The sequence below is a fragment of the Dermacentor silvarum genome, chromosome 10 (genome assembly GCF_013339745.2).
Source record: "Dermacentor silvarum isolate Dsil-2018 chromosome 10, BIME_Dsil_1.4, whole genome shotgun sequence".
NCBI lineage: Eukaryota > Metazoa > Arthropoda > Arachnida > Ixodida > Ixodidae > Dermacentor > Dermacentor silvarum.
In genome coordinates, this window is record NC_051163.1 from 18,038,260 (window position 1) to 18,063,395 (window position 25,136).

The 25,136-nt window shown below is 45.8% G+C and overlaps 1 protein-coding gene across 1 annotated transcript; it reads left to right on the forward strand.

Annotated features, from left to right (window-relative positions):
• The first annotated feature begins 9,880 nt into the window (after positions 1 to 9,880).
• LOC119466120 (neuronal acetylcholine receptor subunit beta-2) lies at positions 9,881 to 24,758 on the forward strand. The gene is made up of 8 exons (XM_037726609.2): positions 9,881 to 10,063; positions 13,882 to 14,039; positions 15,660 to 15,704; positions 17,340 to 17,449; positions 19,649 to 19,781; positions 21,202 to 21,350; positions 23,335 to 23,561; positions 24,347 to 24,758. Exons 1-8 carry the CDS (start codon positions 9,997 to 9,999, stop codon positions 24,661 to 24,663), a joined length of 1,206 nt encoding a protein of 401 aa, XP_037582537.1. The 5' UTR covers positions 9,881 to 9,996; the 3' UTR covers positions 24,664 to 24,758.
• The last annotated feature ends 378 nt before the right edge of the window (positions 24,759 to 25,136 follow it).

The following is a 25,136-nucleotide window of genomic DNA, read 5'->3' on the forward strand; positions in this document are numbered from 1 at the left end:
TGCCGACGCCATCACATGACTGTTGAGAGAGTATAACCCCCGTATTCATAAACGCTCCTCGACTTGAACTTGACTTGCCACCGCCTTCAACGCGTTTTGAACGCGCTGCCCAAGGCGGTGGCAAGTCAAGTTCAAGTCGAGGAGCGTTTATGAATACGGGGGTAAGGCGGAGAGGCCACAGCGTCTTACACCAGCTTTTTACACGGGCCGTAACGCGCTAGCACAAACGCGTTAAAAACGCGCAGTCTTTCGTTAATGTTGGGTATTTATTGTCATCGTGGTGCGTGTCGTCGTGGCGTAGTGGTTAGCGCCGCGCGTTCGGAAGCGAGGGGTTCCTGGTTCGATTCCGCGCTACGGACACAACTTTCGGAATTTTCTTTTAGGGGCGAAGCTCCTTATAGCGGCACCCGTTCGTCCCCGTCGTCATCGTCGTAGTAGTAGTGTGTAACCAGTCTGAGAAAAATGAGAAAAAAAAAATCCGAAGTTGTGTCCGTAGCGCGGAATCGAACCAGGGACCCCTCGCTTCCGAGCGCGCGGCGTTAGCCCACTACGCCACGAAGCGGACATGGACACACGCACCACGATGGCAATAAATACCCAACATTAACGAAAGGCCGCGTTTCTAACGAGTTTGTGCTAGCGCGTTACGGCCCTTGTAAGAAGCTGGTGTAAGACGCTGTGCCTCTCCGCCTTACCTTCACGCGTTTCGCCGTGCATATGCTGTGATTTTTTTTTCATAAAAGTAGACGTGGCTACGTACTACTACTACATAGTATAGAGGAGGGACAGGCCCACACCCTAAGGAGCTTCGCCCCTAAAACAGCCTTAACTTCCATACCATTGCCTGCCAAGATGACAATCGTATTACAGCACTGTCTTATTTGTGCCGCCTCAGTGGAATTTATGAATACCGGATTTATAAAAAGAAGCCCAATCCGAAGACGACGAACTATCCACAGCTTGAGCGAAGACGAGCTATCGCCTCCTCTCCCGTGAATCTTCGAACGTCGCAACCTCTTGATGCTCGTAAGACTTGGCAGTGGTGGTTGGCTCGCTTCGATTTAGGCACAAAAATGTCGCGAATGAGCGACTGAGGAAGCGGTGTAAGCTATCTGGTACCCGGATGCGGGAATTGGAGTGCGACGCGGTGATGACGAATGTGCTGCGGTGAAGAACTCGGTGAGCGTTACTAGCTCAAGGAACAAAACTGAAATAAAGAATAGGGAAAGAAAAGATAAATCTAGCATTCCTCATAAACGCAGCTAAAGGAAACACACAGCTTAATACCGACGGATGTATTCCGCCATTTTATTCTCACTAAAACTGTCCTTCTCGTCGTCCTCTTCCTTCGTCCCCTTGGTTCTTCCTCTTCTTTCGTGGCCTAAATGCGGCACGCTTCACCCTCCGTTGCTTCACACCTCCTGGTGTAGTACTCGAAAACATTTCCGATGGAGGCGCACTCTTCTTTACCAGAAGCTCCCAGATACCATATTCAAGAAGCCGGGCTGTGACGCAGTCTTTACCACAGGAAAGGGTCCGTGAAATATCACATTTGAACTCCCAAACCCTTTTCTTATTAGGACCTTGTAATTGACCTTTATGTGTCGTACTTCGTAGTTGTGTCTTCTGTCAAAGTTTCTCTTCGTGCGTTTTTTGTAGATATCCTCCCCCTGCGTGCTTTTCTTTGTTTCGGTAACTTGAAGCTTGCCAAGGATACACAGTTCGCGATCCGCAGGAAGTGCAGACGTGACTTCTGAGGCGGCAAGAAGAGGGCTACACCCCAAGCCACTTGTGTATGAACGGTTATGGTGCCTCACATGCAGCCTCTAGGCAGCATTTCCACCCACCTGCAAACTTTGGGTACATCCTTATAAATTGCTTCACATCTCGGATGGTACGCTCCGCAAGGCCGTTTGCGGCGGGCTGGTAAGGCGAGCAAAATTTGCTAGTCCTGCCACTATCTCCGAGTCCACTTCGCTAGTTTAGCACTAAGGAAGGCAGGTCCATTGTCACACACTATGGTCTTCGTATGTCTAAGACATTCGGCTTGCAGAAGAGGAATAACGCTGTGGGTGTCTTCCTTTCCTGCCTTCGCCAGTATAATCATTCTGGTGCATTCGTCTATGCAAAGTAAAAACGCTTGCGTTTTCCTGACACCTTTACCCCCTTTCTTTAGCTCCGCAAAATCCAAGTGAACTACTTCAAAGGGGACTCACGAATGCTGCGGGATTATCCTGATGTCTGTCGCCTGTCTGTACATCACTTTGTTTAGCTGACATGTGTGACGTGTCCGCACATAGTTGCTAATGTCTTCTTTCATATTTTGTCATGTAAACAGCTTCAGGTAGCTTGTGGTATGTGCGCCAAAACCCATCATTCCCACGTCACTTGGGAAGGAGTATCATGGTAAAGGTGAAGGATCGTTGGAACCATTGTCTGTGGCTACGTGGTACTTTCCACCAATCTCTTTCATTTCTTCTGTGCAGTCCCACAGCTTTACGTAATTTATCTGTTCCACGTGTTTGCTATTTCGGGGACGAATAATCTGGACAAAGCAACTGCATCGGCGAGCAGCGGACCAAGGCGGTGCGAAATGGTGAAATCAAATATTTACAGGTAGTTAACCCACCTTGAAATGTGTCCTCGTGGTTGTGCCATATCAAGAAGGTGCATCAATGCCTCATGGTCAGTGAAAAGTTTGAACTTCGCTCTTTCTGGGTAAGTTCAGAAATACTGCAGAGCTTTCAAGACGGCCAGTGCCTCTTTTTCGGTGGTGGGGTAGTTCACTTCTGCAGGCTTCAATGTATAGCTGTAGTACCCCACGACATGGTGCCTTTGGTGGCCAGGTTGGTTTGAGAGTTTCTGATAAAGCACTGCCCCAGTTGCATAATGCGAGGCATCAGTGTTCAACACAAACGGTTGAGAGAAGTCGGGAATGCGGATAATAGGGTTGGATGATATAAGCCTACTAGTTCCCGGTGGGCACTTTCACACTCGTCATTCCACAGGAATGGTACGTCTTTCTGCATCAGTCGGGTGAGGCATCTTGTCTTGACTGCATAATTTCTTATAAAGGCCCTAAAGTGCCCAGAGAAGCCCAGGAAGACACGCAGGGAATGCACGTCGTAAGGCTTCACCAACTTAGATTCTTTTAACGGATTCCTGCTTTGTGCTTTTGGTACAGCCATCAAATGCCCTGCCTAGAAATACCACATTTTCTTGGGAGAATGCACTTTTTTTTAAGTTTACTTTGAGATGTGCGAGGGTGAGTGCATGAGGAACTAGGGAAATGTGACGTTTATGATCTTCTTTTTGTCTTCGAGAAAACGATTATGTTGTCTATATAAGCACTGCAAAATCTGCCCAAGTATAGTTTCAGGATGTAATTCATGATCTTTTGAAACCACGCTGGGGAATTCTTCCATCCGAAAGGTAGTCGATTATATTCGAAGAAGTCGAATGACGTAACAAATGCGCTGTACTTTTTGGTCTCGTCGGTCAAGGGAATCTCCCAAAAGCCTTTGCAGAGATCGATCCGTGAAAACCAGTGGCAGCCACCAGTTTCATCGGTAACAGTATCAATATTTGGCATCGGAAAAAGTATTAGCTCTGTTTGGTGATTTAGAATCCTATAATCGGGCACAAAGACTAAAAGTCCCATCGTTTTAGGAGCGATGAATATAGGCGAATCAAATGGTGAAACTAATGGTCAGATGATGTCGGCGTCCAACATTGCTTGCCGCTCCTTTTTCAACCAAGCCTTTTTCTCTTTTGACATCTTGTATGGGGCCTCCCAAACCACCGTTTTGGCTGCGATTTCGAAGGGAACTCCATGTGATTCCATGGGAACTCCAGCATCACCATCACCGGCGGATAGTTTTCTATGCATACGAGCTCTATATACTTTGCTCTGATGTCTACTTCACAGTGAACTAATCTTTGAGGGCTTGGTATCTCTCCGCTTTTCATCAGTTTAGTAGTTACTTCAACCAAAACCCATTTATACCAATGAAGGTTTGCCTTTTGCTTTCTCGTGTCAGGGCGAGATAAAAGGAACTCATAGGTGACGTCCGGTATGGTCAACACGTCACTCTACGCAATATCCTTTAAATTCCATCACCACAGACGCCCACTCAATCTCGGAGCTTACTGCCCCATCGTAATCCTGGACACGTAGGGCCTTCCCACTGCGGAGACGACTGCAGCCTTTTCTTTTCTGGTTGATGATGGACACAGACGCTCCACTGTCCACGCCTGCGTTCATCTCAACACCGTCAGTCTTAATAGGGACATGAAGTAGGCTAGAAGATGCCAAGTACGCAGTTTCTTGGCAGTATTTCATTAGGGGCCCGTCGTCTTTACCCAGCTCTGTGTGTGGTTCGCAGACAATGGGAACGCGTAGAGTGCGTAAAGATTACGGAAGCCGTAAATTATGGGCGCAGAATGAAATCAGTCATAAGAAAACTTGGCATAGGACAAGGTAAGATGTATTCACTGAATACATATACATCTACATATACAGCAGGGTAATATCATTAGCAATTTCGATGACATAGCTAAAAACAGCGGAATAATTATATACTGACCTGCACAGTACCCAGGGCAGCCAAGCTACTTTCACTCGAAATAGTGATGAACAGGACACAGAGACTCCTTCTGCAACTAACGATGAAGTTAGAAGGGCCTTACAAGACATGACCAGGAGAAAAGCTGCTCGAGAAGATAGAATAACAGTCGAAGTAATCAAAAATGGAGGAGATATCCTGTTTGAAAAGCTTGCGGCCCTTTATACGCAGTGCCGCACGACTTCAAGTGTACCAGAGAGCTGGAAGAGCGCCAACATTATACTAATCCATAAAAAGGGAGACGTTAACGAATTCAAGAATTATAGACCCATTAGCTTGCTTGCAGTATTGTATAAAATATTCACCAAAATAATTTCCAATAAAATCAGGGCAACCCTTGACTTCAGTCAATCAAGAGAACAGGCTGGCTTCAGGAAGGGATATTCTACGATGGATCATATCCATGTCACCTACCAGGTAATCGAGAAATCTCCGGAGTACAATCAACCTCTCTATATGGCTTTCATTCATTATGAAAAGGCACTTGTTTTAGTAAAGATACCAGCAGTCATAGAGGCACTACGTAATCAAGGAGTACAAGAGGCATACGTGAATATCTTGGCTAATATCTACAAAGATTCCACAGCTACCTTGGTCTCCACAAGAAAAGTACAAAGTTACCTATCAAGAAAGGGGTCAGGCAAGGAGACACAATCTCTCCAATGCTATTCACTGCATGCTTAGACGTATTCAAGCTCTTAGACTGGGAAGGCCTAGGAGTGAGAATCAACGGCGAATATCTCAGCAACCTTCGGTTTGTAGATGACATTGTCCTATTCAGCAACAATGGGGACGAATTACAACAAATGATTGACGATCTTAACCAAGAAAGTCTAAGAGTGCGGTTGAAGATTAATATGCAGAAGACAAAGATAATGTTCAACAGCCTGGCAAGGAAACAAGAATTCAGGATCGCCAGTCAGCCTCTAGAGTCTGTAAAGGAGTACGTTTATCTAGGTAAATTACTCACAGGGGACCCTGATCATGAGAAAGAAATTTACAGAAAACTAAAATTGGGTTGGAGTGCATACGGCAGGATCTGCCAAATCCTGACTGGGAGCTTACCAATGTCTTTGAAAAGAAAAGTGTACAATCATTGCATTCTAGCGGTGCTAACATATGGGGCAGAAACTTGGAGGTTAACAAAGAAGCTCGAGAACAAGTTAAGGACCACACATAGCGCGATGGAACGAAAAATGTTTGGCCTAATGTTAAGAGACAGGAAGAGAGCGGTGTGGATCAGAGAACAAACAGGGATAGCCGATATTCTAGTTGACATTAAGCGGAAGAAATGGAGCTGGGCAGGCCATGTAATGCGTAGGATGGATAACCACTCCCACCCCCAAACTGCAAGCTGGGTAACGTGACACTGCCAGGACCAGCTACGATCGCTCGGTACATGACAACAAATACCACAGAACACCGCTCGATAATACACACCATATGCTATGCCTTAAGGTGAGGCAACCTTCTTCACAATAGTGATCACAAAAGGCTACTTGATGAAAGACACTCTAGTGGAACTTATGATAGAGGGAAGTACTGTGGAATTAGGCGATTCGGCGACGACAAGCTGGCATTGTCAACTCGGCTTTGGTTGTGTAGTACTGAGGGCGGATAAAATTTCTCTGTATTTGGGTCCGCTGCCTCCTAGGTTCCATAATTTTCACGCGATTGCACGCTGCCTTGACGTTCCCCTGCACGAAAGGCTCCACTGTTGTTCCGTCCGCACCATTCATAAGGTACCCGTCCTCCACTATCACCACCGGCTCGGTTACGGAGTGGTCAAGATCAAGCGTCACGTGAAAGGTCGCTGGATCGGGAACCACATCTCAGATAGCCGAGTGGGTAGGTGGTGTGTTCGAAAACTGGTGAGGATGTATTACAAAACTCGTCACGAGGCGGACCCGCCGCCCGGCAGGAGCTGTGGACCTACAGTTGTGTCCCAGGTTGGGACAAGTGCCATCCGCGGAAGCACTTGTTTAGGTCGGAGACTCCCCCGCCAGCCTTCGATGGAGTCGTACGAGCACTGTTTTCAGGTTACATGCCGGAGCAGGGGGCATGGGGTTGGCGAGGGTGGATCGAGGAAGGAATATTGAATGCAGGGCAACATTGCCCGCAACTGGCCCCTACTAGAGGGCCGAGGTAGAGTTGCGATACGGCATTGTCCGCAACTGACCGTTGTGAAGGTCGAGGTAGAGTTGCGGTCGCGACTGCAGACGGTTGGAGGGAGAGGTTCAACACGGTCCTGCTGTAATGTCGCCTATTTAGTCTTTTTGGTTCGCCGCTCTTCAGCGAATCTCTTTGATGCTAATTTGGGGCACTGGGTATGTACCACTCATTAATGAAACTCTTTGGCGCCAACTTGGGCCACCACTGCATGCGCCCGCAAAGCAGACTTCAAACTAGAAGCTTCTTACTGTCGGGAGTGTCTTGTGAGGCAGTGTCTTGTGACGCTTTGTCCAAATTTTTTGTGTCGCTTGAGAGCGAGACAAAACTTTATTGAATGTCCTTGCTGGGGGTCAAGGCAGCCAGGTGCCGGGAGACTAGCCCCACCGGAGCCCCCATTCCTCAGGCGGCGGTCAGACCTTGACTCTTGGTGGCATCGCCGGCCAGCCGGACTGCCCCGAGTTGGTCCTCCGGGCATGCACTGAGCAGCACAGCCTCCCAGTGCTCGGGCGGGGTGATTTTCAATGTAGGGTTGGTGCTGTGTCTAATGGTGCGTGTCGCTGCGGGACATGCCCAGATAATGTGTTAGAATTCGGCGCAAGCCTCAGTGCACGCTGTGCTGTGTAAACGTCTGACTAGATGTGACTATACAGGAGGGTGTGGGGAACGTGCGTGTCTGTAATAATCGCCATGCTGTCCACTGGTGCTTATTGAGTGTCTTGTCAGGAGGTAGGTACTTCATTCTTGCCTTATGGTAATGCATGAGGATTTCATCATATGTAATCATTCTGTCTTTCGCGTGGTGGTAGTGATATGGTGTTGGTGGTGATATGGTTCAGCCCCGTGACCACAGCTAGGGCCATGGCCGGTATTTTCGGGTACTCCGCTGCGTCTGCTTATGTGCCCAGGCTGTCGGCGTACCCACTGCAGAGCGGAGGAGCTACCTACGCTCACGTGCTCTTTTGCCTAAAGTTTGTTCTCTCTTTCTCTCTCCTGTCGTAGTCACAGTATGCAAGCGGCTCGGTCTCGGCACGCGCTCGTGCCACTGCTCCCGCGTTCATCGTCGTCTTCCAAAGCAAGCAACTCGTACTCGCGCTCGGCACGCGCTCGTGCCACTGCCACGTCATTTGAGCGGTGGGAGGTACATCTGACCGGCGATACCCTGGCGGGACAAGAAGCTCTCGTCTAGCAAGTGTATACACGTCAAGCAGCGATGGCCAGTGCAGTCCTGGAATGAGGACACCACCCACTCGTTCTCAATATCAACGACCTCGATGATCCAAATAAATGTTTTCTCTCTCTCTCTCTCACTTCTATTCTGTCGTCGTAATGGGGAGGCCGCGTTTACGGGGCTATTAGCCATTGCTTAAGGCAGTATGAGCCCATTAGCGGTGCATCACTGCATGCTTCGCCCCTCCCCAGGTTTCACGTTAGTGGAGCTGCATTCACTCAATGGGTCATTCGAGCACGGAGTTTTTTTGCCCTTCCATGTCACGCTCTATAACAAGAAAAGTGCAGCAGCTGTTTGGCTGTCACGGCTATCAACAATACAGGTAGAGGTACTGTGAACGGTTAGAGCCTTCAATACAACTAGCACCACGAACCAAAGACGAAACCGTGCCTATGATTATGATAATGCAAATGAAAACAAAAGATAAGCACCCGCCGTGATGGCTTATAGGCGATGGCGCTGTGCTGCTCAGCACAAGGTCTTTTCTTTCTACGAAAGAGGACGTGCAACCTAGCGGCCAGGCTTTGTAAGAACGAAATATGTTTTGTTTTGTTTTAAATCATTATTTAGAAGAAAAATGCGAAAGTCAAGTCGGGAGACGGGAAATTCACTCAAATATCGGAATTGTGCCCCCTGAATTCAGAGTGCTTGGCAACCGTAGTGGGTTGCTAAGCTCTCCAACTCTCCCTCCCCCCCCCCCCCCCCCCCCCTCCTGCTTAGTTTCGAGCAATGGGAGACATTAAGCACTGGTCGTTACGAACTGGCTTGCACCTCATCTTGCAGCTTGCACCTCATCAGAGACCATGCAGTGAATTGACGACTGGAGGCAGCGCGCACAGACGTTCGAGTTTCAGCCGCGATTCGACAGTGCTAGATCGGATCTTAGGAAGGGGCGTCAAGTTGATGCAGCAGCGTCCTGTTACCCTCCGCGCCTTCTCTTCCGCGCACGTCTGCAGTCCACGTTGAGAACTGACGACTCCAGTTTGCACAGTACTATACACAGCTAAAGGCAACACCAAATTAATATTCCTGGACTGATCAACTAAGCTCAGTTTCGACACGAAGGCGCGAACAATAGCAAGGCGGAAAGTTGGGAGAGTTTTGTCCATGTTTCAGCGTCAGGAAAGTGAATGAGCCTAGACGAGCTTTTTTTTTTTTTTTTCACATACAGAAATCCAACTGAGAACAAAGATCACGGGGAAGAGAGACACTTGTAAGTGTTCAACAGTGACCGAACAATAGAATCCTCAGCCAACTTTTGGCGACGAAGCTTGTCTGTCAAGGCCTGTGCCGTCAAGGTTTGAGGAAAACGTGTCTCCTTGTTCGGGCAATATTTAACTTTATAGGTCTGCCTAACAGGCCGCACCTAATACGTTTATCCGTAGGCAGTTGATGGAACGTTCTGTTTAAATTAGTTAAATACTAATCAGGTCTTCCCTTTAAGAGGTAGGTCTTCTTAAAGGTCTTCCCTTTCCCATACTGTATACTTCAAGGTCATATTTTCAAGAACAGAACTTTGCGAAGAATGCGTCACACGTAATAACAGTGTCGCGCGAATGCGGTATTTTGGCTGAGCGTCGTTTCATACGCTCGAAATCATATTTGCTCACCCGCACTTCTGTCGAGTCCCTGATTCACGAGCAGTTGTGCGTTCGGACACCGCGGGAATGCAGCCACTGTGGCCGAAATTGACGCCGGGACTTCGAGCTCATCAGCGCAACGCCACACCCTGGCGGGCTGCTTGCAATAAGAATTTCGTATTCACTTGACAAAAGTTATTCAAGTTCGCTGTTTCTGAAGGATGAAGGCGACCTGTTGGCTGGAAGATACGGTATATAGCTCGAGAACCGCTGAAACCCAAGACAGACGACCTAACGCCTCCTGTGGGAAGTCGACGATGTCGGTCAGCAACGCCCTAAGGCGCAATACAGTCGTTCTTTTCTCGGCAGGGCGCCAGCTGAACAGCCATCGATGGAAGTACACAGCTCTCTCTTTCATCTTGCTTTATTTATCGGTACTGTCCTGGCTGCCCAAGACGGTAAGCAGGCCCATTTATCTCGACATATTTACAATGGCGCTCGCCATGGCTTCAGTACAACCCATTCATCGGCGAATAAGTTCGACGCTGCTTTGCGAGTAGTCGTTAGAAGAAACCGCATTGCCACAGCGACCACGATGTCTACGAGAACGTATTCGTTTATTTTTAACCTTATAAATTTTCGCATGATGACGCAGAAAAGAACAGCACATACGAAGGTCTGTCGCGGGGGTTCGATTGTGCCTCATGTCGCAAAAAAAAAAGAATAAATTAAGATATCATCATCGTCGTCGTCATCGAGGCTGTTGTGGAGTCGTAGTCACGAAGATGTCATCGTTGCCCGTTCTTCTGAAATCTTCTCCGTCATGCGGTCCCACTTCCTGTCATACATGGTGTCATCGCCGTCATGTCATGATCGTTGTATCATTGTCATCATCGTGACGTTGTCTTCTGTTGAACTGCTGCTGTTTACAGTCGCACTTAAAGCTTTCATTTAAGTGCGTTATGTTTTATTTATTTGTTCACGACAACCTTATTGTTCCATTGAAAGGCATTGAGTTAGGGGGGTAACATAATATACGGAGTAGTAAAAAGTTAACATCAAATACAAACGTAACGTAAGTAGTACATACAAAGGTTACAGAGTTGTAATGCGCTGAAACATTGTTATACAATATTAGGAGTACAGCGCATTCTGGTTAGTGTGAAATGTTTCGTGGATCGACATGGATACTATGCTGTCCGGAAAATCATTCCAATGTGCAGTAGACCGGGGCAATCCAGATGAGTTAAATCCTGGCGTTTGACTGTGTATGCGGTTGAAACTGAGCGTACTGTGAAGACGTCGTCACTGGCATTTGAGTGGATGAAGTCGTAGCGTGTGAGACTTATTGATGTAAACGTCCTCGAGAATCTCCCTCCTCGCAGGGATGTTAGAGAATCGTGATACTTGAGCCGTTTCCGGAGCTTCGATGATTTCGTTGAGTGTTTTATGTACACCTAGTTGAAGAAGGCGGTCCGTGCTGGCGTTTATTGGTACTCCTATCACTTTTTTCATGCTTTTACGGATGAGCGTGTCCAGCTTGTGCCTTTCAGACGCGTACCACTTGCGCATTGCAGCCACGTAAATGATGTGACTCATGAGGAATGCGTGGAATAGCCGCAGGAGATTGTCCTCATTTAGACCGCTCCTCTTGTTGGAGATTCTATTGATTAATCCAATCAGGGACTCCGGAACGTTTTTGGAAATGGGAGGGGGGGGGGGCAAGCATTGTCGTCTTTGTATGCTGTGTTTATTATTTTTTTCTCAATATTTGCGAATTCTTATTTATTTACACTACATTTTATTATTTTAATAACTAGTGTACTCATTAATGTTTTAATTTATTTTAGCGACGTTAAATTTTCCGTATTTGCATTCTTGCTTATTCTACATTGGTATACACTTTAAAAATGGTTGAAAATTTCAGAAGTACTGAAAACCTGCGCAGACTGCGCAAATCGCAAAACGGTTTCGCAATCTGCGAATAATCATTTTTAATATTTCTGCATCCGCTTCCGCAGTGAAGCAAATGTGAACTGACACAATTACACAAATGTGCTACAATTAGACTAGAAAGTAGGCACTAGTTACAAAGCTATTATTGCATATTGACGAGCTTCATGACCGACATGACAACAGCTAGGGCGTTGGGCAGGAGAGGTTGTCAAAGGAGGCCGAATGTCGCCATTTGCTCTGCCATTCTAGAGACGAACTCTTTCATAACGGCATTCAGTGCAGTTCCGTAGTTCTCTTCTTGTGCACCTGGAGGAGGAAAAGGTGTGTCAGCCTCCTCTGCGTCATTCGTTTGCGCAGAAATGTTTTTACCCGCCTCAGAGCACTGACAGATCGCTCTCCTGAAGCAGCTGACGCACAGAAAACAGAAGTTGCAGGTACCGGACAACCTGGTCCATCATCTTACGCATATCTGCAGACTTCCCCTGCAGAATTTGTAAAATGCGTTCACTTGCGGCCGGACCCTCGACACGCAGGAGCGTTGAGAGAAGCATGAGTTGCGTTGAAAGCCAGCTGATGTCAAAATCTGCAGCGTGTGCTCCTAAAAGCTCATTTAGGTCCTTTGCCGCGAAGTTTCGACCTTCAGGCTTCAGCAGCGTCAGTCAAAATGCTTGAGGCTAATCAGCTACTCCATGCCAGGCTGTTCAAATCGCCGTCGGATCTCACTGGTAATACGATCGATAGCGGCAAAAAACTATTTTCTCTGTGATGACTTGCCGTCAAGCGCTGCAGGCTCCACAGGCTTGTATGTGAATTGAAGCCTTCTGGGCGGTTGCGAAAATCTAGGCATACGAGGTTCCTTAGACCTAACTCTGTTGCTCTTGAGTTCGTCTGCTGCCATATAGGACGTCAAATGAGGCGTCAGACAATAAACCCTGACAAGCGGTCACAAAGAGCCTCTGCTGCTTCTTTTGCTCCTGCAGCGCGGTAAACTGGGCGTCGAAGCATCCTCGCAAATTCCTCGCATGGGCCAAGCAGGGCTATAGAAACGTTGATACCCAATAAAGTTTCAAACTTCTTTAATACTTTCTCATATTCTTTTATGGCTGTCTTGCTGCTGCTACTGAGAGAGCTTTGAACTTGTACCAGTTCCTGCAAAGTCGCCTGCACCCTTTCATAGTTCTTAACGAACCTGTCCATTGATATTACTCTGACTGTCCACCTCGTTGGACACAGTGGTAGCAGTAGGGTGTTCGGCCTGGAACATTCCTGCTCACCGGCATCGTTACCCGGAGGAAGTACAACGCTCAATTACAACGCTCAAGTACAACGACAATTCGCGTGTCAGGAGTAGTCTTTCCTTTCTTGTTAGGGGGCAGTCTTTGAGCTGGTCATCAATATTTTGTGCAGGTTTTCCGCATTTGCAAAAGTTGTGGTCAATTTTGTTGGATCTTAAGAGGTAGTTTGGAAGTATACAGTGCTTTATTGTTTATATGGCCGCAAGCTAAAAACTGAGCTGATATTGGACTTTATTACAGTAGCCTCATTGCGTAAATTTTACCCGTGTGTGTGTGTATTATGTTGTAGGGAAATGCGTTGGCATGAGGGAAATGTTTCTTATTCATTGATCTGTTGTCATTTTCCGTTTAATTACTTCTCTCCACCTAGCGGGCTTACGCTGAACTATTGCGTGCCTCTCCGTGTGTAAGTAAATATTTCGCCTATTTTTTGGGCATCTGTTTGCGTAGTTGTGATTTAATGAAGAGTTTGGTTACTGGTATGTTGAGTGGCGTGCCTTAATTTGTGGCTTCTTAACCGGCCATCGTGCCACCGTTGCGCGTCTAGTTGATCATCGGCCTTCTGGAAAGCATTGGACCACACAACGACCAGTTTGAAAATTTAACTATAGCTCTTGTCAAAAGTTTGTACGTATAAGGCAGGGCCGAAAGTTTACGGAACAGGGGATCTGAGAAAAGGCACCACGATATTTAAAACATGCTACGTGTGCTGCTGTATGGGGCCTACCTAGTGCTTTATTGTTTATTTGGCTGCAAGCTAAAAACTGTTCATGAGCTGATATTGGACTTTATTGCAGTGCCCTCATTGCGTAAATTTTTTACTCTGCCTGTACATCTTGCTGTGCTTGTGTGCTTATGTGTGTGTGTGTGTGTCTGTGCATTGTTTGGGTGCATGTTTTTGCCTATGTGTGTGCTTGGCGCTTGTTTAAGTGTCTGTGTTGTGTTGTCAACAATATTCGCCAAATGCCGGCCTGTATCTCAACAGGGAAAGGCGCAAAAGGAAAACGTACTGTTCTTGTTCACAGGAAACGATAATGACGGCAGCTACGAACACACTTCAGAGCGCATTCGGCGGCTGCTCTTTCAAGAGAGGAACTACGACGCGACGTCCAGGCCCACGAACAACACCTCCGAGCCTACCGTCGTAAAAGCTGCCCTCATGTTCAAGAGCATCATGCACGTCGTAAGAAAGCATTACTAATACAAAGCGTCACATTTGATGGATCTATAGATGGCCCGAAAACTAGATCTGCAATCACACCAATGACCCCTTATGGGTCTGGACTCTAGGTTTGCCCGTCATGTATTTTGCCTCTTTCCTCGGTCGTCACCCTCACTCATCTAGTTCGACTTTATTTCCCTCTTCCTCTTTTTCTGGCCTGGAGTATAGCTGTCTAGACGAATGTACCTTAGGCTGAACTCTTCTGCCTTTCATACTGTCATATTGTAGTGACATGGAAGAATCGAGAATGGCCAAGGGCATGTGTGTGATGCACGCTGCCATTGCACCGGTGATAACATCACCAGACTTTTTCTCTCTCTTCATGGATATGGATGATGGAACAGCTATGTGTAGAGTCAGAGCTAAAGAGAACGCCGAAGGAAGAGGCACAGAAAGACAGGACAACGACACCGTTAATGTCTCGTTCATGCTCTCTGAAAGCTTGGCTTTCAGAGAGCATGAACGAGACATTCTCATGCTCTCTTATCATGCTCTCTCATGCAGCTTTCTCATGCTCTTGAAAGCTTTGAGCATGAGAAAGCTTTCAGAAAGCAAAGCTTTCAGAGATCACGTAAACGTGACGTAAACGCCACGTTTACGTGATCTTTGCTTTAGTACTTGGGCCAGCATCGAAGAGCGCTTCGCTTAACCCTGCGTCCCACTATGCGCGGGATTCCCACGACCTCTTTTTTTCTTCTCTATGGCACCTTACTAACACGCGCAGCTGACGATCTTTCTACGTGTACAGTGTTCACAAAAAATTTCGATGCACTCAGCAAGTTGTTGTGATTAGTATCAACGTCATTATTACAATATTGAAATGGTGTCCTTACTATATTGGCTTTGGATGAAACCATTTGCACAGAGCATAGATAGAAATCTACACTAACTTTAATCCTTTGCCGGCAGTGCATTAGGTGAAATGTGGCACAATAGCTTTGGGTCGCCGAGGAGAATCTTATTGCTGAAGAAAGTAGTTCACAAAAAATGGATGAAGCGGTAGGTGGCGTAGTGCGAGCAGAGCGAGTAGAACCAGGAGAACTGAGGTACTATGTACTATGTACGAAGACATGAGACAATGAAACTAAACAACAATGCGAAAATTATTTACTTTGTTGTTTATTTATAGAATAGTATGGTTTATTTATAGTATAGAAATAAATATGAATGTCAGTTCAGTTGGCGATAATATTCGCGTTCTTAATAAAGAAACAGGAAATAGAAAGGGGAAGAAAAGACAACCTACCAATGATTTGAGCCGTCCGCTTTCTTGAGTATTTACGTACGCGCATCTCTCAGCCAGCTTTAGCAGTATTCGTCAGCGCCACTCGAAAGTCGTGCGTTTGGCAGCCACCTGAGGGGGATTTGTTTTTCTTCAACTTAAATTTCAATTTTCATTCAATTAGAATATGACGTTTATCTAAAGCCAGTTTATTTGCCAGCCGTAATTTATTCTTCAGATCACTGAAAAAAGAAATAGTTGATTCCGCCAATGATTTCTATAGTTTAATTTTTTGTTGGATTGACAAATAAGTGCATCAAATTGAACAAACAAATAAAATATGCTTATCTCATTTTCAGAGGGGTCAGAACGACTGGTTTACGGGTGTACTGTGGATGGGCGTGGTAAGTGATCTCCTACATTTATTTCCTTTATTTATTTACAAATGAAACATGACAGCTAAGTGCCATGTATCTGTATGCAAGAATAAAGGATATACGATATAACCATGCCAACTGAACGCCATATATATCTTTATAGGCAAATAGTCTAAACTATGACGGCATAAGACTATACATATTTTTATGCGCGTTTAAAGTACCTATAAGCGTACCATATGACGTCCGAAGAACATATAACTATTCATTGTAACAAAGAAAAGGAAATGTGACAATACTGGCTGAATGTAATATATTTGTTACATTAAAAAAGTTGTCGCAGTTTCGCCTGAAAGGCGAAGCATCAATTGCGATAGCAAATTTGTAGAGAGCTATACGAAGTAATGATAGTAGCTTTATCAGCTGTATAAACTTGGACATGCAGCAGCACCGGCAACACGCAGAACTGTTGTCGACGCCGTCGGCGTTTTGCCCGCGTTCGCACAAAATGCGCGTGGCGTTGGTGACTGTTGACGGAGCCTCTGATATAAATAGGCACTTGGTGCCGCAGCTAAACGTCCGCTCCCTTCCATCCCCCCCCCCCCCCCCCCCCCGCCACGGCCTTTCGTGCGTCAGAAGAAGGCGCGTTTGATCTACATATATGATGATTGTAAAGGAGGAAAGAGACGCCTACTTCTGCAGCCCTTAAAGGAGCACGGCACAGAACGCGCGTTTGTTCTCCGCCGTGCGTTCACTCCCCCTGAAAGCGCGCGTCCCTCGCGCCCTTTCACTCGCACATACAGCGTTCGGCGGCACGCGGCGACGATTTCATCTCCATTGACGTCATACGGAACCTCACGGCGACGGCGACGGCAACGGCGACGGCGACGCCGACGGCAGAAATCTGCTTTGGAGTGTCCATATAATTGCTATCGCAATAAAAAAGTTTGGCTTAGGTATTTTAGGTACATCTTAGGTTTGTGAATAATCAGCCACCACCGATCCCGTTTTCACCATCTAACCTGGTGATTTGTAGCACCACCAGATTCGCGTTGAATAACATTTCTCTTTTATCGAGGGTCCGCACTAACTATGCTAAGCAGATTGTAGAATTCACTTTCATATCGATATGGAACATGCTGCCACTGATAATGAAAAATGCAGATCTTCATACTGATTTAAAAGAACTAAATATGCACTTATGGACAGACGACTAACGATAAGGTTTATTACATCGTTTTTTTTTCATGAGTGCTCTTCTAAAATATGACTAAATTATTGTATTTTTTCATATCTATGCAATTTTTATGTTACGCTGGGATTTGCCTTGCGACCATGACATACGCTAAAACCTTGTTATTCTTGTGAATAATTTTCTATTTTGTTCTGTTGACGTTCTTTTTTTTTTCATTGTACAGTAGCATACTTATCGATATGCTACTGTTTCTTTGAGTTGCTAACCTTCATAATTGTCTTTTTTCCTCGGGAGGTCCCGATACAGTCGTTGACTATTGGCCTCCTTCCGCATATTAAATGCCTGTAATATCACCAAACTTTTAAATAAGAACTTATGACGCTGATGAAAAAAGCAAGCGAAAAATGCAAAATGGGAATTTTTGTCAGTGGTACTCATTCGTGAACGTTGCTCGTTGCATGCCGCAGTACTGGCACGATCATCGGTTGACTTGGAACAAGGAGGAATACGACAACTGCCTGCACATCCACGTTGACACGAGACAAATATGGTCGCCCGAAGTGGACCTTCTCAACGCGTAAGTTTTAGGGATCTGCGAAGAGTGATAGAATTTCTAATGGGGTCAAACATAAACACACACAAAAAAGCATGTACATCAATTGTGGAATCCAATACGAATAGGTAAGGCAATACAAGAAGTCTTATTTATTTCCTTCCAGTGCAGGGCGATGCTAGATGAGAGTTAGTTGAACTCAACAGCTTGTGAATTAGGAATGCATGACGATAACCCTTACTTTTTCTAAAACTGGCCGTGAAAGTGGTCGGTTGACAATACGAAGGAACGCATTTTTTTTCTTGGCTCCAGTAATTTGTGATTACTCCGCATGCTAAGCCATAAGCAAAAATTCGAAGAAATCGAATATCAGTATCACGAATCGAATGCCGCGATTCAAAACCAAATATATTTTTCTTGCATTCAATGTTTGCAACATTCCCACGGTCCTTATATGCTGAAGTTATTGCGCAACTTTATGTATAAATTCTTTAGCGGCAGAAGACGTCTACGCGTCTTGAGGAAAACGCGGATCGCGTTTTATACGGTATGCAAAATAATAAACTTAAGATAAGTTATGGTAGTTTACAGCCCAACGAAATAATCTGGTTATGCATGAAATGTGGCACAGTATAGGGCTCCGAATTAAATTTGAACGCCTACGCTTCCCTAAAGGGCACTAAAAACTCAGTAAACAAGCGTTTATGCATTTCACTTCCATCTGCATGCGGTCTCTTCAGAAGGCAATCAAACCCGAAACCTCAGAAGCACAGCACGCTATTCTTCGTGAGACCTATACTTCGCTTCCACGGAAATTTACTGCGCTGCCTCTCGCTGTGGAGTTGGCTTTTACAAAATCTGACTCATTACTCATTAAAATGGCAGCACGCCGAGCCATGGCAGCACACGTGGAACAACTAAGAGACAGTATACCACGCCTTGTGTTTTTGTACACATTACGAGGTAGTGCGCCACTATGTACAGACTGTGCTAAACCGACTGAATTAGAGCTATGTTCAGAGTTAAAGGCTGTGGGATCACAACATTATGCTCCGAACGCTCACGGAGCAATGCAGACATTGCTACGAATTCATAAGGTGGCTGGGCTCAGTGATTGATTGTAGGCGTGGCGGGCAGCAACCCGTATATATGCGCACTGCAAGCCTTCCCTCTCCCCCCTCTTTCTTCTTTGTGCTATGCTCTTCATTCGATTCAATTCAGGTTTTATGTATTGAGACATAGAAATGTCGAGCAGCTGTAGGACTAAAGCTAAACGATCCTGATGGGGTCCTGGGCCCCTGTGCATCCATCAGCCACCTTAAGTCCTCTTGTTGAGTAGCCAAGTGTACGTACAGACGCAAGTAACCGGACCGGGAGCACAGAATTAGTTTTTTTGATGAAAACAAGGCGAGCATTTGCCTAAGGTTGCAAGAAACAAAGCGTATTATTGACGTTTTGACACCATCACAAGTCTCTTGTTAACGATAAAGAGCAACCCGAAAGACATTCGCGAATAGCTGACCCGCAACGCCAATTATACGTTTTGTTCCTTTCAACATTATAAGCGAGTGTTCGTTTCATTTTGATCCTGCACCTCCCTCGCCCGACGCGCTTTCGTTGAACATTTTGACTACGAAGCCGTCCTTAAACGACGATTACTCTTATTCAGCGAGAACTGAAATCTAAGAACTTGTAACAAGTAGCTTTTCATTTCACTATTTAGGGCTCATCACACTGTTGATTGAGAGGTCGTGCCATCGATTGTGACTGGAGAGCAAGGAGCGATTACCGGCGACCGTTGTTTCCACCGGCGAACAAGACCTGCCCGTCATTACACCGAATTGTCTCGAGAATGATGACGTTCGCGTATGCTCGGGCCGTTGTCACCTTGTAAAATAAGCGTCGGCGTGTGCAGACGTCCCGCTCCTGCGCATCTGATTGGTTCAACAGCGTTGCGACTGCTGTTGCGTCAATTAAAAACTGAACAGTGAGCGACTGACCCCCCAGAAAAAGTCGCTTTTCGACCAAAGCGACCATTTGCGACCGACTTGGTCGCGCGACTCTGCCAGTCGCCGGTGTGAATGAGTCCTCAGTCTCATTAAAGACTCTTATGCGGGGTATATGTGTGCTTAGCCTGTGTGGTCTTTTGAAAGAAATTTGGATGTTCTCTTTCACATTGCTCACAACTGTGGGTCTGCATGGTTGGCATCGCTACCTCTGCAGGGTGAGCCACGATCTCGACCAGTGGAAGAATTTTTTCACCATAGATTCCGATGGCACGGTTTGGACCTATTTCTCTGCCAAGTTCAAGTTGCCCTGCCCCGTCGGTGGTGCCAAGTTCCAGACTAACGAGCAGGTATTTATCAACCTTGCTATGGAGAAAGCCATTTAAAAAGCGCGATGGCAGAATTAAAAGACCAATATATTGTTAAGTATTATTATTAATATTATATTAGCAGTAGTAGTAGTAGTAGTAGTAGTAGTAGTAGTAGTAGTAGTAGTAGTAGTAGTAGTAGTAGTAGTAGTAGTAGTAGTAGTAGTAGTAGTAGTAGTAGTAGTAGTAGTAGCAGCATTGTCGAACTGTGCACAAAATACCAATTGTTTATAGTACTTAACTTGATATTGATATTTTTCTGAGTCGCAGTGACTGTTTACTTCCGAGTTTGGCACTGTTGCATCACAGTAATTGACCCGCATTGTTCGTCTTACTCTCCTCGTTTATTGGCGAAATTACGTCGCGTTTTATTGATTGTAAACTGTCCTTTTTCATAACTGTATTTTCATAATATTATCTGTTTTCCCTCGAATTATACCTAGTTAATTATTTATCTTTGCCTCGTTATTTTGCTTACATTCTCCTGCAGAAAAAATAAATTGGTAATGTACTCGTGTGCCAGCCCTAAGACCTTAGGATTTTTCCGCGTTAAATAGATAACTTCTTCTTCTTCTTCTTCTTCTTCTTCTTCTTATTATTATTATTATTATTATTATTATTATTATTATTATTATTATTATTATTATTATTATTACGCGTTTTCTTCATGATCTTGTTGCAGTATAGTCCCTGTTCTATGGCTCGACTGCAAAAAATATCTAAGAAGTATTCTACCTTGATCTATATATTTCCAAATTCCTTTCCTGTGTTTTGTTCATGTGTAGATAACCAATTTGTATGATGTACTCCCTTTTACGCCAGCATCTTTGTTTTCTTATTCCCTGTTTGTGTCTCTCCCTGAAATTGTTTTGTCTAGGACATTTGCATTTTTGCATAGATACTATTCAAGTGTACCAGTACAAAGGCACTGTAGCTGTTCCTGTAGTGAGCATTTGATTGATTAATTGATTGACTGATTGATTGATTGATGACAGAGAGGTGAAGAATGGGGAAAAGCAGGCTGGCAAATGACACCATAAAGGTCCCAAAGGTTACGTACTGTTCAGGAAGGAGAGGAGAAAAACCAAGATAGAAACATGGAATGGTAAGGAGGAATGAGAAAAGACGGGACAAAAGTCACCGCAGGTCACATTAATTAAAGAGGAATAGTTATGTGAGTTGTACTAGATACTTTCGCTTCAGCACTAGGACAACGTCTGCTTTTTGATCGAGGGCTTGTTTAGGTAGATGCGATGGCTGGCAATGCGGCCCTGAAGATCCCGAATTGTCATTCAAAGAGTAAATTTTCTTCCCTATTCTCGACTTCGCGCGTGTTCTGCTACGGTGCAAACGGCACTGTAGCAAATACACGCTCTCACTTCTGCTACGGTGCCGTTTGCAGGTCTGCACTATTCGTGTGGCGTCGGACACGTATGACAGTAACGAGGTGAAGCTGGTAAAAGGCGATGTCTGGGAAGAGTTCCAGGAAGCCGGGAACACGGAGTGGGACATCACCGATATTTCCTACGCCAATCGCACGGAATTCAACAGGTGAGTGCACTCGTCACCAAAAAAGAATAATAAAGTTACATGGTCCTTCGAATATAGATAATGACAGCTGTAAAAAAAAAAACATTATGGTTTCCTTCAACTACTTACTATGCTTCAACTGTACATTTATTGACACATTCACAAAAGTAAGTTGAGTAAACTACGGATGGTGTGCACGTTAGATCCGTGTCTGTACAAATGTGTCGTTCCATGGGTTGCCCGTGCAATCTGGAGTGTCTTGCTGGGAGAATAGACAGACAGACCGAAACTTTTATTTACATCATTGAGTTGATGCTTGGGACGTAGACAAAACGCCTTCCTCAGACTTGACGAGGGTCTACTCCCCCTAAAAATATTGGCGTATATGAACATACATAACAATAACTACAAAGTAGCAATTTATGCAGCCGGAACAAAAACTGGAAAATCCAGCAAGAAAAACAATTAAAATAAAAGTATCTTACAACCTGCCATCTAAGGTAGATTATAAAGGCAAAATCAAACATTATTCACTCTCTTAGAGGACAAAACCATTGCATGAATTTAACAGAAATGGTAATCAATAATAAAGCATCTGACGACCATAATTGATTCGTATTTTTGGTACAAACCAGTTACAGCTGCTCGCGAAATTTATGTGTACGTTTTATGCTTTCGGTTGCATGGATAGCTTAACAAGGCATACATGAGGCATACATCTCTAATATACAGGATTTATCTATCTAAATATATACGACCACCTCAAGGGCGTCATGCCAAGTGCTAGTAAATGCGGGTGTGTGTTTTCTTTTTTTCTTTTTCAAGCGAACCTTGAATTTTCTCAGAAGTGTCGGCGGTGGCGGTGCCACGCTGAAAGCCTATCTAAAACCTGTCGAAAACTCGCGTCCCGTTCACTCGGTATATACCAAAATTGGCAGGGATGGGTACGAACGTATAACTAGCATGACTTATAGGCCGTAACATCAATGACGTCACATGCTCGTCAGTTACGTCCCGATTAACGATAATAAAATCACGTGTGGTGCATACCCCCATTGGCAATGCGTGTATGAGCCAGGGATACCCTGGTATGCGCCAGGGACAAGAAAAAAAGACAGAAAGGAATCCGACCAATCAGGGTCGTTTGGTGTGTCGCGGGGAGGGAAAGGAAAGGAGAGGGGGTTGGCGCACATTCCGCGGGGCTTCCCTCGTCTCAGATGAGTTTCGACGACAGGATGGGAAGTCCACGCGGGGTGCGTTCTGCCGAGGAACAGTGCGTGTTTGAACAACGGCGCCGCGAATTCGATCGGGAAAGGGCTCGTCGTCAATGTGCCGATTCTAGCGTGAGAAATTACGAAGCCCAGGTGAAACGTCAGCGAAGAGCCGCGGACCCCGAGTTGCGGAAGCGCTATGTTGAGGCCAAACGGCAGCCAAGAGCCGCCGACCTTGAGTTTAGGGCAAACGAAGCGAAACGCATGCGACGGAGTCGTCTTGCCGCAAGCTTCGCTTACCCGTATTTTCTCGACAGGGGAAGGCCTCTGAATGTTTTCCTATGAATTCCTTTCCGTTTTTGTCAACTGAATGCCAACTAAATATCGAAGAAGAACCAGCAATCGGGTTTGGAAACATTTCCAATATATATACCGGATTATAAACGTGACAAAAAAGGGGATAGTAGTATCAGAGGTGTGAATAAACTTAGTTTTCTCTGCTGAAACGTCCTAATTGAATGCGCGTGACGTTGACGTGCCACATCATCCGGGATGATGTTATACTCCAATGGTCACTCCACTAACCGCATAAATATAACACACCGAGGATCTCAAGGCCATCTTTGACAAAGATAGGTTGATCTGGCAAAACTGCGGATAGTCTGTCCGAAGCACTTTAACTTGCTTCAGCGATATTTGTGCATGGTGTAGTTCCATCTATCGGCCCATGGCATCTTGCCCTCCAAGATAGTCTTTACAATATTACTACTGTTACCGGGACTTTCTCACGGCAGGTCGTTCCTGGATGTGTCGTTCCAATTGAGGAGGTTCTCCAAGCGCCACCGCTACGCCGTCAACGTACCCTTGGTGGCCGTGACGCTGGTGATGCTCACTGCCTTCTGGATGCCTCCAGGTTCAGACCGTAGGCTTACGCTCGCCGGCCTGAACTTCCTGGTGGTCGCGGTAATGCTAGAGAGGATGACGACGTCCTTCGGACCGCCGGTGGCCACGTCGAACATATGTGAGTGCATGGTTGGTTTTGCGCCGTCAACACGCACACACACACACACGCGCGCGCGCGCGGAATGACATATTGTAATGATTCCCTGCACTCACAGCGAATACAATATCGTCGAGTCTCTGCACTTTCCGAACAAAGGTACAAAGTCTCCTAGTCCATAGTTCGTGCTTTTCAAGAAAGGAAACAAAGTGCAGCATATCATTGGCTATAGTAGGTGTCGAAGAAGTTAACGCGCCAATGATCTCCTATAAACATTGTTTTGCTAGTAAATATGATTCTTGTCCGATTCCCTACGGCGGGTAAGTGCCGCTTGGGCAGAGGAACAACAAGGACAAGAGCGTGCCCAGTTGGCTACCCTACACTTGGGAAAGGGAAAGGGAAATACAGATAAGAAAATGGAGAGAGCAGTAAAATGATGAAGATGCAGTCAGTGTGGACATACTCGCATAGGAAAATTCTCTGACAAGCACTGGCGTTCGCACAGCAGAGTCACCTGTAAAAGTACAAATGTGCTTTTGAGGCCTTGGCCCTTGTGCATGCATGAAAGAGTGCCTAGGCCGAGATCCAGTGATATTTTCGCTTGAGTGTGGTCTGCCAATCAAGCAGCTGAGACTAGCTCGCAGAGCACGTCGTTGGTTTTTGGAGCATGGACAGTGGCCCGGAAAGTACTCTATTGTCTCGGCGCTGTTGGACATTCCGATCAGGAATAATAAGCTCTGAACTCCTTCAAGAGCGCCAATACGGCCGCATCAGGCTACAAACGATGATTTCTCTCTTTCTCACAGTGCTCTTCCTGGGTATGGCGGCGGTCATGCAAGTGTTCACTGCAGCCGGCAACATTTTCGTTCTGAACCTGCTGTCTTCTAGGACAGGAGTCAGAGTTCCGGACTTCCTTCATCGCGCCCTGTCTGGAACAGCCGGAACTGTTCTTTGCCTAAGCAACCACGAGCAAGAGACGCCTTCGCGACCACGAGATACGCTACACCCGCTGACATTCGACGACAGCCGGGATCGAAGGAGGCGCTGGCTTCTTTTGGCAGAAGCTGTTGACCGGCTGCTGTTCATCGTGTTCGGATTCACGGCTATCGGTCTCTTGGCCTGAGCCATCAGTTTGTTCACAAGAGAGAAGCTACATCGGCTCTGGAAACTTGAGCCCATATGACCGCTAGTAAATCTTATTGGTGAGCCACTCGCTAACAGTTGCCCTGTATTCATTTCATTGCGTAAATGGCCCACTGAGATTTCAAATGAATCATGCATGGACTATTATTATTATAATTATTTATTTGATTTGAAAGCTTAGATGCATTTGACAGGAAAGGGAATTAGCGAGGAGCAGGCTGGCAACTGCCACCGGAAGGGGCAGAACGCCTGCCTATTCTTCAGAAAGGAGGGGACACAAACATAGCAATGGAAGATAGGAAGGAGGGCAGGAAAGAGGAAAGAAAGAGCGAGATGACAAATCTCAAGGAATAAAGTAGAACACACAGTACAGGTCACAAACAGTAGGATCCGTAACTGCAGGTGACGCTACTAAAGAATGCTAAATAGAAGAAATAGTTTCTGGGTTAAAAA

Coding starts and splice junctions, on each gene's coding strand:
- LOC119466120 (XM_037726609.2), top strand. CDS start 9,997: ATGGAAGTACACAGCTCTCTCTTTCATCTTGCTTTATTTATCGGTACT. Junction 17,450..19,648: donor GAAGTGGACCTTCTCAACGC/GTAAGTTTTAGG, acceptor CTACCTCTGCAG/GGTGAGCCACGATCTCGACC. Junction 23,562..24,346: donor GGTGGCCACGTCGAACATAT/GTGAGTGCATGG, acceptor TCTTTCTCACAG/TGCTCTTCCTGGGTATGGCG.